Consider the following 14,219-nt stretch of genomic DNA (forward strand, 5'->3'; position numbering starts at 1 on the left):
CCATGTCGTGCCGGGGTGCCAGTGGACTTTCATCCGGCACGACTCCCTCGTCGGTTGCGGTGTGTCGGGGTGCCAGTGGACTTTCATCCGACACACCATCCTGGACCTCGGGTGGCCTGGGAAATCCATTTCTTGGGTACAGGCAACGACTGCTGCCTGATAACTGCTCTATTGGTACAGCCTCCGGGCTGCACAGGTTTGTTGACTGGAACTGGACATCATGGTAACTCCTGTTACCTGGGGAACCATGGGAATCAGACCTCCTCGCTGGAGAAGACGACAGTTGAGACAAGGCCAACCCCGTTTCGAATTCGCAGGGTGCGGCAAACGTCTATATTTCGTCGAAAGCTCCACCTCGTTGACCTGGTGGACCATCGTGACGCCTCAACTCCGCGTCGCGATCGGCCATGATTTCTCGGGGCTCAACCCCTGGCGGCGGCGTCGATCGCGGCGGAGAGAGGGCCACGATATGTACACGGCGTCGGTGAGGTTGGTTCTGCTTACGTCGATGTGAGTCGTTGGTGGTAGTCATGTTCGTAGACGCGGTCGCGGTGTCGTGGTGCACGTTACCCTTGACGATGTTTCCGCCCGTCATTGCGCCCTGGCTCGAACCCACGCCACTACCTTGCTCTGGGTGCGCCGTTTCGTCCGATTTATTCCCGATTCGCGTTCTCGCACTTGGTTCATCTGCATCGGAGTTCTCCCGGTGTACTAAAGCTTGTACTGTTATTGTTCGAGGACCGGTATCGTCGTCGTCACTAGATTCACTCGAGGAGTCCGGATCAACCCGCCGCGGTGGTGGTAGCGACCGGATATCGTCAATATGTACCGGTTGTTCACTCCCATTTTGATCGATTACATATACGTTATCACCTAATACTTGTACCACCGGGAAAGGCCCTTGCCATTTAGGGGCAAAGGTTGGTTGCCCCGGTCGCGCACGGGTCATTACACGGTCTCCACGTCGGTAGTATCGTTCAGCTTCCCTCGGTTCGGGGAATAACTTACGCTGATATACCGCCTGCCGTCGCGACGCTCGAGCGATTCGTTCCTGACGTGGGTGCGGCTGCGGCTGCACTGGTTCAGGAACCGCCCATCCGCCCGGTCGTCGCAAGTCAGCACCGAACACGATCTCAGCCGGTGAAAAACCCGTCGCCGCATTTTTCCTAGTTCTCAATGCGAATAATGTTTGTGGTAATTTTTGTGGCCAGTCCCGTGGATTTTCGTATACTAACGCCCGCAGAGTCTTTTTAAGTTCCTAAATCCGACGCTCGACTGGATTCGCTTGTTGTCTATATATCGCAGATTGGATGTGTTCGATATGATTCTCGTCTAAAAACGCCCGCCACGATTCCGATGTATACGCCCGCGCACTATCTGTAATAATCAAAGCCGGGAACCCGAAACGTAGGAATATTTCACGAAGATATGCGATTTAATCTAAGGCCGCCACTTTCGCCGCCGGTTATACTTCCACCCAGCGCGAGAATAAGTCCGTCAGCACCATTAGATATCGATGGTTCTTGTCAACTCCCTCGAAGGGACCTAACACGTCGAGGCTAACGGCCTTCCAGGGTTCGTCGGGCACTCTTGGACGTAGCGGCGCTTTCGCCCTTGGCCTTCCTACCTTCGCCGCAGCACAAATCTCACACGACCGGACCCACTCGTTGACATCCTCTTGTAATCTCTTCCACCAATATTGTTTCTGTATCTGACGTTTTGTTTCCTCCGCGCCCGGGTGGCCGGCTAACTCACTATCATGGCCCTCCTCGAGGACCTGCCGGCGGACTACTTTCGGCACATATAGCCTTAAAGTATCACCGTCTCTTCGCCAAACCAATTCCTCACGAACCGCATATTCCCTAATCTGCCTCATTTCGTCATCGTCTTGCTGACCAAGCAGCGCTATCCTCTGAAGCCTTAACTTGTCCCGCTGCACCGAGACATCTTCTTGTTGAGCGCGCTTAACCAGATCCATGACTACCTCATTACCAATCTGCGCTAATACTGGCAATTTCGTTGGGATATTATCTCTCAACGCCGTTTCCCGGGCCTCCACTACTCCGTCACGGCCCCCTTCTAACGAAAACGACTGGTTATTCCCCACGTTTACTGACCCGGTGGTCGGCCGGATCGCGGCGTCCTCACATACTCGGGTGACTCGTTGCCATCTGGGTTGTTCTGGGGCCGGGCGCGCGGCTGCACCACGGCCCCGTGGTCGTTTCCCCGTTGCGGACAGTTACGGGCGAAATGTCCACCTCCGCAATTATAGCAGTCACGGTTCGGTGGCGGTGGTCTCGGCGGTTCCCTGGGTCGCGCATCTGGAGGTACTACACGCGTCACACTCCGCGAGCGGTCCTCGCGTACATCGCCCTCTACTTGCATAACGATTTCAAGTAGGGCCCCTAAGCTCGCGGAGAACCGTCCCCGCAGAATTGCGCGTATTGCTGGTCGTAATAATTCGACGATAAGCGTTAACCTCTCCTCCATAGGCGTGCCGGGTGCTAAACATTGGAAAAGAGCCCACTTCTCCATTACAAAACCATAGGCTGCTTCGTCTTGGAATTGCGGACGTCCGTATAACTGCTTACGTAAATTTGCCCTGAACGCGACCGAGTCGTATTTCGCCACGAACTGCGCACGAAACACCTCCCACGAACGTCCTGGAATGTCTATCTGGCGGAACCACTGCGATGTTTCGTCGCTGAACGCGCGACGAACGATCGGCGCAAATTTATTAAACGAAATCCGGTTTTCATACATAAAGTCCTCGATTTTTTGTAAAAATATTTCCGGTTCCTCAATGTGGCGACCGGAAAATTCGCAATCTAAATCCTCTCGCGGCGATGGTATCGAGGTGGCTTTCAGCGCGGCCACCTCCTGCGTCAAACTGCGCACCGCGTCTATTAATATTAAACTCGTATTCATAGTACGCGTCGTTTCTAACGATTCCGTCGTATCCTGATTGTTATTCGTTTTTGGGCGCCACTAGGTTTCTTGCGTGGGTTGACCCAGAACCCTGATCGGCGTCTCATCCACTGTATAGTCCCATATTCGATTTTCTGACGCGGTCGACTGCAATACCCGGGTCGCAGACCGGACGAATCCATCATCCAACGCGCGAACCCCGCATTCCGGGTCATCACGAACCGTACGATCTTCTTCATGTAACGCGCGAGCCCCACTTTGGTCAGCGCCATGTGACCTTTGACCCCCGCGAAACCTTATTCGCGGTTCATCAAGGTTACCCTGGCCAGCCCTAGCATGACTACTGACTCTGTCTCTTGGGTACGCATCACCGACGCCGTATTCATTGTAGACTATCTCCATCGTGAATGTTTACCTTTGCCGCACCTTTACCTTTCGAATTCTTTTTTGTACCTTTCGAATTCTTTTTTTATACCTTTCGAATTCTTTTTTAAAATCTGGATTTACACGTCGTGTAGTTCCTTTGGGATTAGTACCTAGGTACTGTTCCTTGGGGTTGGACCTATGGCCTCTTTTCCCCCAGGAGGTCTGATTGTTTTCCTCCCAATTTCTTTTTGCCTGTTTGTTTTTTATTTCCCCGAAATAATAGTAAACTATTATTTCCTTTTCTTTCTTTACTTTTTTTAATTCAAATTCTTTTTACCCTCGGTCCCAGACCGATTAATGATTTCTTTAACTAGGATTGAAATTAAACACTATTTCAAACTACAGATACACCAGGAAGTGATAAACCGTACACCTTCTGGCGGAGTCACCGTACGCTATTTTCGAGACCTGAATCCGTCAGCGTCCCACGTACGAGTGAACTGTCGAAGTAGCGCAGGCAGCGCTTTTATATGATTCTGACGCGTAGGTGCGGTAGGGCGAAACTCCGTCCTCCGCACCGAAAAATAACACCGCCGGTGACAGCGTGTCTTCTTCTCAACCCTTCCGTTGAAAGCGCGACGAACGGGTTGTCCGAATCCCTCGTGGTATCCATGTTATACCTCTTTCTTGAAAAAGAAAGTTTTCGAATTCTTTTTAAGCGTTTTCGAATTCTTTTTGAAAATACCTGTGTGTTTGTGTGTAGTTGTNATTACTTGTCTTGTAAAAGACAGGTTTTGTGGGGCTTCCACTTCACTGTTCCTCGCACTGACACTCACTGCTGCACTGCACAAACTACGTCCGCACAGTTCGGCTGCTCGCTTGGAACTCATTGGCTGCGGAGCGCTAGCTTCCCCACCTTTTATATATTTTGGTGAGTTAGAGCTAGGCTCCGCCCACCAGCGCAATTTTCCAGCGCCCGGCGACATCCCCCCGGTCCTTGACTTTGCTATCGCTTTGTCTGACTTTTTATTGTCAAACAAATCACCTCTGGTACAAATCTAAAACATCAAAAATGCATAAACATAAAAGAAAAAACATTTTCAAACAGGTAAGGAACATAAACAGTTTTCAACTATAAACAATATATAAACAAATAACAAGGTAAAATAGTAAAACATTTCCAAAACAATAAACAAGCTTGAATATGTACAAGTATTTACAAAAATCTTTAACCGCCCTGCATGTGTATCGAGACGTCTGGGTTTACAAAGGTTTGGTTGACGTTCGCATATGCAAGACGGGGTTATCAAAACAAGGGTCAATCAGAGTCAGTAAAATCGTCGCACTCGCGCACAGACGGCACTAAAGTCGTTCCGCGGCACTCGCGATCGTCACCTTCCGCGCACTGCACCCGCGATATCGTCGTACTGGCGTTGCTGGGGCCGGGCTCCGCTGTCTCGTTGTCGGCTGCTCGGCTGGTCGTTGCGGTGGTGTCACTGGCTGGATCGGCATGGGTCGTTGTCGGGGAACGAACGAATATGCGAGACCGGCGTTTATGTGGCCGCTCGCTAATCTGCGACGGCGGTGTCTGCCTGGGCGGCCGGTCGCGTCGTGGCTGGAGCTGATCGGACATGATGTTGCGGCTCGTACTGGCTTGTGTTCGAACGTCAGCCTGGGCATCGGCTGCGACGGACTGGCTGTGGGCATCGTCGGCAGGACGGAGCGTTAGATTTTTCGCCGTGCTAGGGTCCTCCCTAGCGTGGTCGACGTCGTCTGGAGGGTCGTCGTCTGGCCCTGGGGGATCGTCTGGGTCGGCACGCGGAGGCGGCGGCGTGCGGATGTCATCAACGTGGATCGGCTGGGCATTGCCGTTTTGGTCTACCATATAGACACCTTCGCCGAGGACTTCTACGACGGGGTATGGCCCTGACCATTTCGGGGCAAAAATCGGGTTACCTGGCCGGGTTTTGGTAAATACCAGGTCGCCTCGGTGGTACTGGCGTGGAGCTAGTCGTGGTTCGGGGAAGAGGTTTCTTTGGTAGACTTCTTGTCTGCGGCGCGCCCTGGCGACGCGTTCATCTCGGGGTTGGGGCTGCGGTCTCCCAAAATAACAGTTCGGCGGGTGACGTACCCGTCACGGCGTTAGTCCTGGTTCTTAGGGCGAAGAGGGCCTCAGGTAATGCCTCGTGCCAGTGGTGGGGTCGCCCTAGGACTAAGGCGCGGATTGATTTCTTCAACTCCTGGATCCTCCTTTCGACCGGGTTAGCTTGTTGGTGGTAAATAGCCGACGTGTAGCCTTGGATATATTGTTCGGCGAGGTAGGTTGTCCACCGTACGGATTGGTAGAGTCGCGCTGCATCGGTGATGATGGACTCGGAGTAGCCGTAGCGGGTGAATGTTTCCTCCATGAAACCAACAAGGTCTCGGGCTTTCGCAGCAGCGGTCGGCTTAGCTTCCACCCATTTTGTAAAAGTATCCATAATGACGATAACATATCGACTTTGGCGCGGTGTTCCTTCGTAGGGGCCTAGAACATCTAGGCTGACCACCCGCCACGGCTCGGTCGGGGCCCGCGGTCTCAGCGGTGCTTTCGCCTGTGGAGGCCCGATCTTCACAGCCGCGCAGGTAACACAACTTTTGACCCACTCGGTGGCGTCGCGCGTTAACTTGGGCCACCAATACCTTTGTCGAATCGCTGTGATGGTTTCATCCCGTCCGGGGTGCGCAGCGTGGGGACTGTCGTGGAGCTCCTCGAGTATTCGGCGGCGAAGTTGTTTGGGAATGTATAGCAACAGTCGGTCTGGGATTCTTCTCCAGATACAATCTTCGACGAGCGCATATTCGTCCGCTAAACACTGTTCATCGTGATTAGCTGGTCCCTCGCATGCCAAACGCTGCAGGCGTGCTTTATCTTGGGCACAGCTATCGTCGTCCCTCTGGGCGGCTACGATTTCCTCGAACAGCGTTTGTTCGTTGATAACATTCAACGTCGGGTGAAGATTTTCGTCGTCGAGCGGTTGTTCTTCGTCTGGGTCGCGGGTCGGGTTACGCGACAGGTAATCTGGCAATTCATTACGATGTCCAGGGACGTGAATAACGGTGAACTTGTATGTCTGTAACATCAGAGCCCATCGCGTGAGTTTCGCCCGTTCGTCCTGGTATCTGCGAAGCCATAGTAACGACCTGTTATCGGTGTACAAGGTGAATGGCTTGTCCTGGAGAAACATCCTATATTTACGGATAGCCCACACGGCGGCTAGCACTTCCTGTTCATTTATGTGGTAGCGCCTTTCCGTGGCCGTAAATTTTGCGGATGCGTAGGCTATTACACGCCGTTGTCCTCCATCGTCTTGGAACAATACCGCAGCCATACCCAGGCTGCTTGCGTCGGTTTGTAAACAAAATGGACGTTGTGGATCCGGACGGCTGAGTTCCAGCGGTTGGGCCATAACTTCCTTAAGTTTGTCGAAAGNTAGGCTATTACACGCCGTTGTCCTCCATCGTCTTGGAACAATACCGCAGCCATACCCAGGCTGCTTGCGTCGGTTTGTAAACAAAATGGGCGTTGTGGGTCCGGACGGCTGAGTTTCAGCGGTTGGGCCATAACTTCCTTAAGTTTGTCGAAAGCTTCTTGTGCGGCGTTTCCCCAGGCGAACTTCTTCTTGGTAGCGAGTAGGTCGGTCAGTGGGGAGGCGATTTCGGCAAATCGTGGGATGTAGTCTCGGAGCCAGTTTGCTGTACCCATAAATTTACGTAGTTCGCGGACGGTTTTCGGTTCTGGGAAGTCCTGGATTTTTACGAGGTGTTCCTGTTGTGGTAGATTTTTCGTCGAGGTGATTACGTGGCCCAGATAATTTATTTGATTAGTTACGAGACGGCACTTCTCCGGTGCGCAGCGAAGACCATGTATAGCTAGCCGTTCCAAAACTTTTTCTAGATGTTGTTGGTGCTCCTGATGATTATCTGAGTTGATTATTAGGTCGTCAAGGTAAACTTTCACGAACTTATGTACGTAGCCCTCTAGTACATTAACCATTAGTTTCTGGAAAGTACCCGGGGCCCCGGTCAGGCCGAAAGGCATGACTAGGAACTCGTAGGTGGCCCCGTCCGGTGTACTAAAAGCCGTGTACTTCCTTGATCCCTCTGATAGCGGCACCTGCCAATATCCGCTACGTAGGTCGAGGGTGGTGAACCCCCTCGCGGTCCCGAGCTCCATCAGAGTATCTGGGATCGGAGGAAGTTGACTGACTTCAGCATGAGTTCGTTCATTCAATAACCTATAATCTACGCAGAATCACTGGGAACCATCCTTTTTTTTCACGATGACGATTGGGCTATTGTAGTCGGAAGTGCTGCGCCGGATAATCCCGTTTTGTAGCATTTGGGCGACTTCCTCGTTGATGATCCTCTTCCTTTCTTCCGAACAACGATAATTACGGGCCCGTACCGGTGTGAAGTCCTTTAAAATAATATGGTGTTGTGTTGTTAGAGTCGTGGTTGGTTGGTCTAATTTGGCGAAAACTTGTCCATGTCGCCGTAAAACCTCCTCGTACGCCCGTCGAGCCGGCTCCTCCAGGTGTTCAACTAACTGAAGCGGCGGCGGTTGCGGTTCCCCTTCAGTGGCGATATGCGTATGCCAGTACGCCGTTAGGCGCGGTTTCTTGCCCAGGTGGACGCAACGGCGGCCGGTGTCGATGACGGCTTCTTGTTCGCTTAGCCAGGGTTGTCCTAAGATCAACTCCTCGCGTAAGTCGGGTACTACCAAGCAGGCCACTTGGTATTCGGTTTCTTGGATATGGATGCTCAATGTAATCTCCCCCCAGGTAACGGTGTCCGTCGTTTCGCAAGCCAGGTATATTTGTTTGTGCAACAATTTCGCCCGTTGCGTGTCGACCAGTCCCGCTCTAATAAAGTTACGATTAGCCCCCGCATCTACGAGTGCTTCGACGCGCTTGCCCCCCACGGAGGTCGTAATTCGGGGTAACAACTGCGCGCCGTATTCCCCAGCTTGGTTGATAACGTCGTTTACGGCTGGGTGGACGTGGACGGAGTTGGCCGCTCGTGTCGCTCGTCCCCCTGCTGCCGGTTGTTGGGCATCTCGCTGGGCCGGGAGCCTGGGGTTTGTGAGGGCGCCCCGGCCCTCACCCAGTTTCCCTGCCTAGCGGGACAATCCCGATGAAAATGTTGGCCACGGCAGAATCTGCACGGCGATGGTACTAGGTTGGTTGGTGGCGGGTTTCCTCGTGGCGTAGCTCCTTCAGCTAGGTCCCGTTGCACTTGAGCCACCACCTCGACCATCTGCTGAGCGTCTCGGAATCGAATTCCTCGTGTGACCGCTCGAGTCTGAGGTGGTAATAGCTAGCGTATTATTTCCAATTTTTCCGTGTCGGGTGTCTCGGGTGCCAGCCTCTTGAATAAATGCCACTTATGTGTTATGAACGTGTAGGCGGTTTCGTCTGGCCGCTGAGGTTGCCCATATAATTGTTTTAACAAAGTTGTCCTGACAATAGTTGAGTTGAATCGTGCCCGGAACTGCCACTTGAATGATTCCCATTCCATTCCAGGCGTATGGATCTGCTCGAACCAGGTAAAAGCTTCTTTGGTTAGCGTCCTCCGGACGACAAATACTCTCGCGGTCGGTGCGACGCGATTCTGTTGAAACCATAATTCCAAGGAGTCGATGTATTCCTCCGGGTCCTCCGTAGGATTTCCCGAAAATTCGAACGTCGGTTCTTCGCGGACGTCGATGGCTCGCAGCGCCGCGACCTGGCGCGTGAGTTCACTCAGCGCTTGTAGCATCGTGACGTTCGTAGTAGCTTGCCACGCGACCGCATCATTCGTATTTGCCGTCACGGTGGTGGCCTCTGCCGCCGCCGAGTCAGCCATTGTCTCGCGTGTTTGTTGCGTTTCGTCACCCTGACGAATTGTACTCGATTGTGGGGCCGATGTTTCATCTAGCGTAAAATCCCACATTTGTATTTGCTCGGCTTCGCGGGATCGTAGATACACGTCCGTGTTCTCTGCCCCACGCCGTTGGGCGCCATGTCTTCTTCTCAACCCTTCCGTTGAAAACGCGACGAATGGGTTGTCCGAATCCCTCGTGGTATCCATGTTATACCTCTTTCTTGAAAAAGAAAGTTTTCGAATTCTTTTTAAGCGTTTTCGAATTCTTTTTGAAAATACCTGTGTTGTTTGTGTGTAGTTGTGTGTGTGTTGGGTATTTGGCCACAGGGCCCTTTTCGATTCAAGTTGGCCTGCCGGCTCTTTTTATCTTTGGCTTTTTTCTGGGATCTGTCTTTTCCCTTTCTTTGTCCCACTTGACTCTTGTTAATTCTCTTTTTTATTTTTATTTTTTTCTTTTATTCCAAACCTCAGAATCCAGCACCCAGCTCCAAGACCGATTTCCAGCATAAGAAATTGAAGGCAAAGCATTAAATTGCATAATGTTTCTAACTCTGAAGCCGAAGTCGCTGTCAGAGGAAAAAGTAAAACTTTCACTCATGTTTCCAATCCAAACCTCAAAATCCAGCACAGAGCTCCAAGCTCGATTTCCAACATAGGAAATCGAAGGCAAAGCATTAACTTACGTAATGTTTCTAATCCTGAAGCCGAAGCCGCTGTCAGGACGGAAAGTAAGATTTTCACCCAAGTTTCCATTCCGAATGCAAGAATCCCGGACAACGTCCTAAGTCCGATGTCTAGTAACACAAACCAAGTCCTAAGCCATAATTTACACAAAGCTTCCATTCGCAAAGCCTATATCACTACCGGAGCGAAGAGAGGAAAAATCAACACAGTTTCGAATCCTGTTACTATCCAGCCGCCTCGAACCAAGACGAAGCAGTATCCAAGGAAAACAAACAAATACGACTATGTTTCAGATTTCCAGCATCGCAGAGCCGCAGTTGAGCCAAGCCAGCCGAATNCTAAGCGTGTGTAAACGCCGTCTACACTTCGTTCAAGCATTCCCGGGTCGATTTGATTTATTTCAAAACGAATACGGTTTTTAAGTTCTTCCAAATCACCTAGTATGTTTGTGTACACACGCGATTCCAAACAGCCCCACAAAAAAAAGTCTAGAGGTGTTAAATCAGGCGAACGCGGAGGCCACTCGATTGTTGTGATATGAATTTTATGCAGAACTTTTTTACCACGCTTTAAGTAAGTTTGATTATGTTCTCTAAACGTCGTTTGTTTACAGTTTATCATTTTCTCTTCCAATTCTCTTCCAATTTATTTGTTTATGTAATAAAACACCTACCATCTATTTATAATCGATTTTTGGATCGCAACTTCCCCTCTTTGACCGTTTCTTTTTTGTTTCAGAGTCTTGAGCGACAACGACAAAAAGCCGTTCATCGAAGAGGCAGAGCGACTGCGCGTGATCCACAAACGGGAACATCCCGATTACAAGTACCAGCCGAGACGCAGGAAGCAGCACAAGGGTCCGGAATCGATGCATCAGCTGCCCCACGGACAAAACGTGACGTTCTCCCGATCCCTCAAGCAAGAAGACTCGCCTTGTAGCCCCCGAAGCCACAGTTCCACCTCTCCATCCACCTGTTCCTCTCAACCGCACAGTCCTCAGATCTCCTCGCAACTGATGAAATCTTGCGAGCAGCACGGGTTGGACCTGGAGTCGTACCACAGGATACCAGAAATCGACAGCAGTTACATGACAGACGACTGCTTGGACAGCAGCGATTTGGACCAGTATTTGCCCACCGAGGCGCAGTACCAACAAATGTACCTCAAACACAGTTTGGAGGAAGATGAGAGCAACAACAACTACAAGAACAAGAGGTTGTGTACTGAGAGCATGGCTCAGAGTGCGGAGAACTACGAGGAGTCCAACGGGTCCTTCGGGAGGTACCACGAGCTGCAGCCCAGTTCTGTGGTGAAGTCGGAGAGATATATCCATTCGAGTTCCTCAGGGATATACTCGTACCAGTCCGGGATGCCGCTTTCCTCTTCGTCCTCTTACTATTCGAACAACAATCACCAGTATTTGCCTTCGTACCAGTATTTGCCCCAGAGGCCGATGTTCGGTTCTTCTTCTGCCATCGGGAATTATGCTGCGGTTGAGGGGAATAACGATTCTTGGGGTCATTACAGCATGTGAACCGTGAGACTTTGGTGAGTGTATTTAGTGTATATACTGTTCCTTCCCAGTGACTTATGCAGGTAATTCTACTCAAAAATATCAATATTATAACAGCAACTGGATTTATACCTAACTGCAACTTAAAAATAACTGTACTACTATTAGAGTATTGGTCAGTTTTGATTTGGTCAACTTGGTCACCAATCCAACAGGTCATAGAACATGCGACATGAAAGTACCGTATCTTTAGGTCGCTTTTGAAGGGTTCCGGACTTAAGCAAGTTACTGTTTCAATTTTGATAAACATGTTTCAGTCAAAATGTCAGTACAAGTGATTTAAGAACTCCTTACAACATATTGGACAAAGAGCTAAACTCCTATTTGGTGTTTTTGTTGTTAACTATTTCAATAATATGTAATGACTTTTAGGCAGAAGCTTGAGTCCTTAAAAACTGTCCTGAAGATGAGGTGCATGTTGTAGATACCGAAACCAACCCAATAATGACCTTACCTTTATCAATTTTGAACTTTGCATGAATTGTATTTCTATGTACCTGGTTCAAGTCTTCTGAGTCTATGAAGAGTTGTTATTTTGTTTTCAAGTCCCAGAATCTTTCCTTGTTTTTCCTTTCTTGGCTGTTCGCAATTTTCCATCCCGACCTCTTCCCGCTCGATGAGAGTTGCATCCATATATTTTTTAATCTTTTTAACATTAACCTTCTCCGTTTCTTGTTATCTCCCCACCGCAACTGTCATTCTTGACGCAATCTGTCGATTATCCCTTCAGGACCAGGTAGTCGTTCTCTTAAATCTATGAATGTACTTTAATCAAGGGTATAGATTCATTTGCAGTGCCTTCTCTATCTGTACAGTTCATAGACGTGTTTGAGGGTTAACTCTGGCGAGTATATTATTCCTTTTAATTATGTTTAGGTCCCGTGCAGACAATTTTTAGTAGTTGTTCTGTATACAGGGTGTCTCTAAACTTCATACAAAAATGTCGAGTACAAATAGACGAGGTCAAAATGATATCAGTTCTTCATATAATTTTTTTTCATACGGGCCTTCGTTAACAGGTTACGGGCCCCCGAAGTTGAAAATTAAAAAGTTAATTTTATTTACAGTCTCTAAACTATTAAGTTCAGCATGATGCAAATTTGGTGATCAATAACACATGCGCGCAGCTTATTTTTGTCGTTGTAAGTGAAACTTCATTATAGCCAAAACGCCAGGGACGGACTTTGCCCGATGGTTAACATTTTTTAAACTGTTAATTTTACCGAGTTGTACCAATTATCGTTGGCAGGTAACTTATTTTTGATACATTCAGATTGCGATCGTCCATGCAAACAGTCTGGGTTTTTAACCATTGGGCGTAGTCCGCCCCTGGCGTTCTGGGCATAATGAAGTTTCACTTACAACAACAAAAACAAGCTGTACACATGTGTCATCGATCACAAAATTTACATCATGCTGAAGTTAATAGTTTAGAGACTGTAAATAAAAATAAGTTTTTCATTTTTACCTTTGAGGGCCCGTAACTTGTTGACGAAAGCCCGCATGAAAAAAATTTAAATGATGAACTGATATTATTTTGGCTCATCTATTTGTGCTCGACTATTTTGTATCAAGGACCGGGACGCCCTGTATAGCATGTGCGGCACGAGCTGTCGCGTTTTTTTATTTTAAAGGTGATATATCTGTAAAATATGAATCTCCTGTACATAATCTCTTGAATATACTGTTAATTTTCATATATTTTTATATATCTGTTCGTTGTGTACAATTTAGGATGGCTAGAATGCGGCGAATTAGATAAAGTATGTACTTTGTATTTATTATTTTTAATATATTTAAGGTTAACTTTTATTTTTTCTTAACATTTTCTCGTACCCTCGTATACACTGTTTTAAGTGTAGAGTGTAATATTGTTTAGATCTGTTATAGTTTAGTACAGTTGAGGTGCCGATTTATATAACTTGTTCTTTTTTTATATATAGAATAAAAATATTTTCTTACGGTTCTTGTCTGGTATCATTTCCAAAAGTCACCTGCTCCACCAACCTCAAATATAATCAGCAACTAGAGGATGTTCAATTCTCCATATTTATTAACCGACATATTTCTACTAAACGGCTGTCAAAAATCCAAAACCGTTCAAAAAAACACAAACGGCGGCAAATTTAAAAAGTTTGAACACCCTGTACAATAAATCTAGTCTGTTATGATGCAAGTCGACAATGAAAAGGTAAGTGTTTTTTTTATTTTTGACTTGTTTGACTTAAAAAGGTTTCATAAGTTTTATTTTATTTTGAAGAAAAATATACAGGGTAGGAAAGTACCGATGGTCTATCAGAAATTACGTGAGAGCGGTAAAGTAAGCCATAGAAATCCATGTGATAGACAAGGATGGCTATAATGAAGGCGTCTAATAGTCAACGCCCATTTCGCCCTTCCACAAATAAGATCCACTTCTTATTTGTGGAAGGACGAAATGGGCGTTGACTATTAGACGCCTTCATTATAGCCATCCTTGTCTATCACATGGATTTCTATGGCTTACTTCGGTACTTTCCTACACTGTAGTTTTATCGTTTTCTGTAATGTGTTCCCCAGTTTTTTGATTTTTGTGTAATCCAGTATACGAATTTATTTTAATTAACTTAAAATACCAGTAAAATAAAGTCAAACATAGGGGACCTGACGAAATATACAGTACGCGCCTAAAGTATGGAATAAATTCAGTAAAAACGAAACAATTTTTTTTTGGGAAAAATCCTCGGAACAGGTCGATTTTTAATTTAAAAAATACATATTTTAG

At 48.1% G+C, this 14,219-nt stretch overlaps 1 protein-coding gene across 1 annotated transcript in view; it reads left to right on the forward strand.

The window, feature by feature from the left end:
- Window positions 1-12,417, forward strand: part of LOC108911726 (transcription factor Sox-9-A) — a 31,928-nt gene extending 19,511 nt beyond the window's left edge. The window contains exon 3 of the mRNA XM_018716725.1: window positions 10,621-12,417. Within this exon, the coding sequence (XP_018572241.1) occupies window positions 10,621-11,416 (796 nt within the window). The 3' untranslated portion in view covers window positions 11,417-12,417. The remainder of the gene's footprint in view (window positions 1-10,620) is intronic.
- Window positions 12,418-14,219: the final 1,802 nt, after the last annotated feature.

Source organism: Anoplophora glabripennis, unplaced genomic scaffold, assembly GCF_000390285.2.
Source record: "Anoplophora glabripennis isolate ALB-LARVAE unplaced genomic scaffold, Agla_2.0 scaffold149, whole genome shotgun sequence".
In the NCBI taxonomy this organism is placed as follows: Eukaryota; Metazoa; Arthropoda; class Insecta; order Coleoptera; family Cerambycidae; genus Anoplophora; species Anoplophora glabripennis.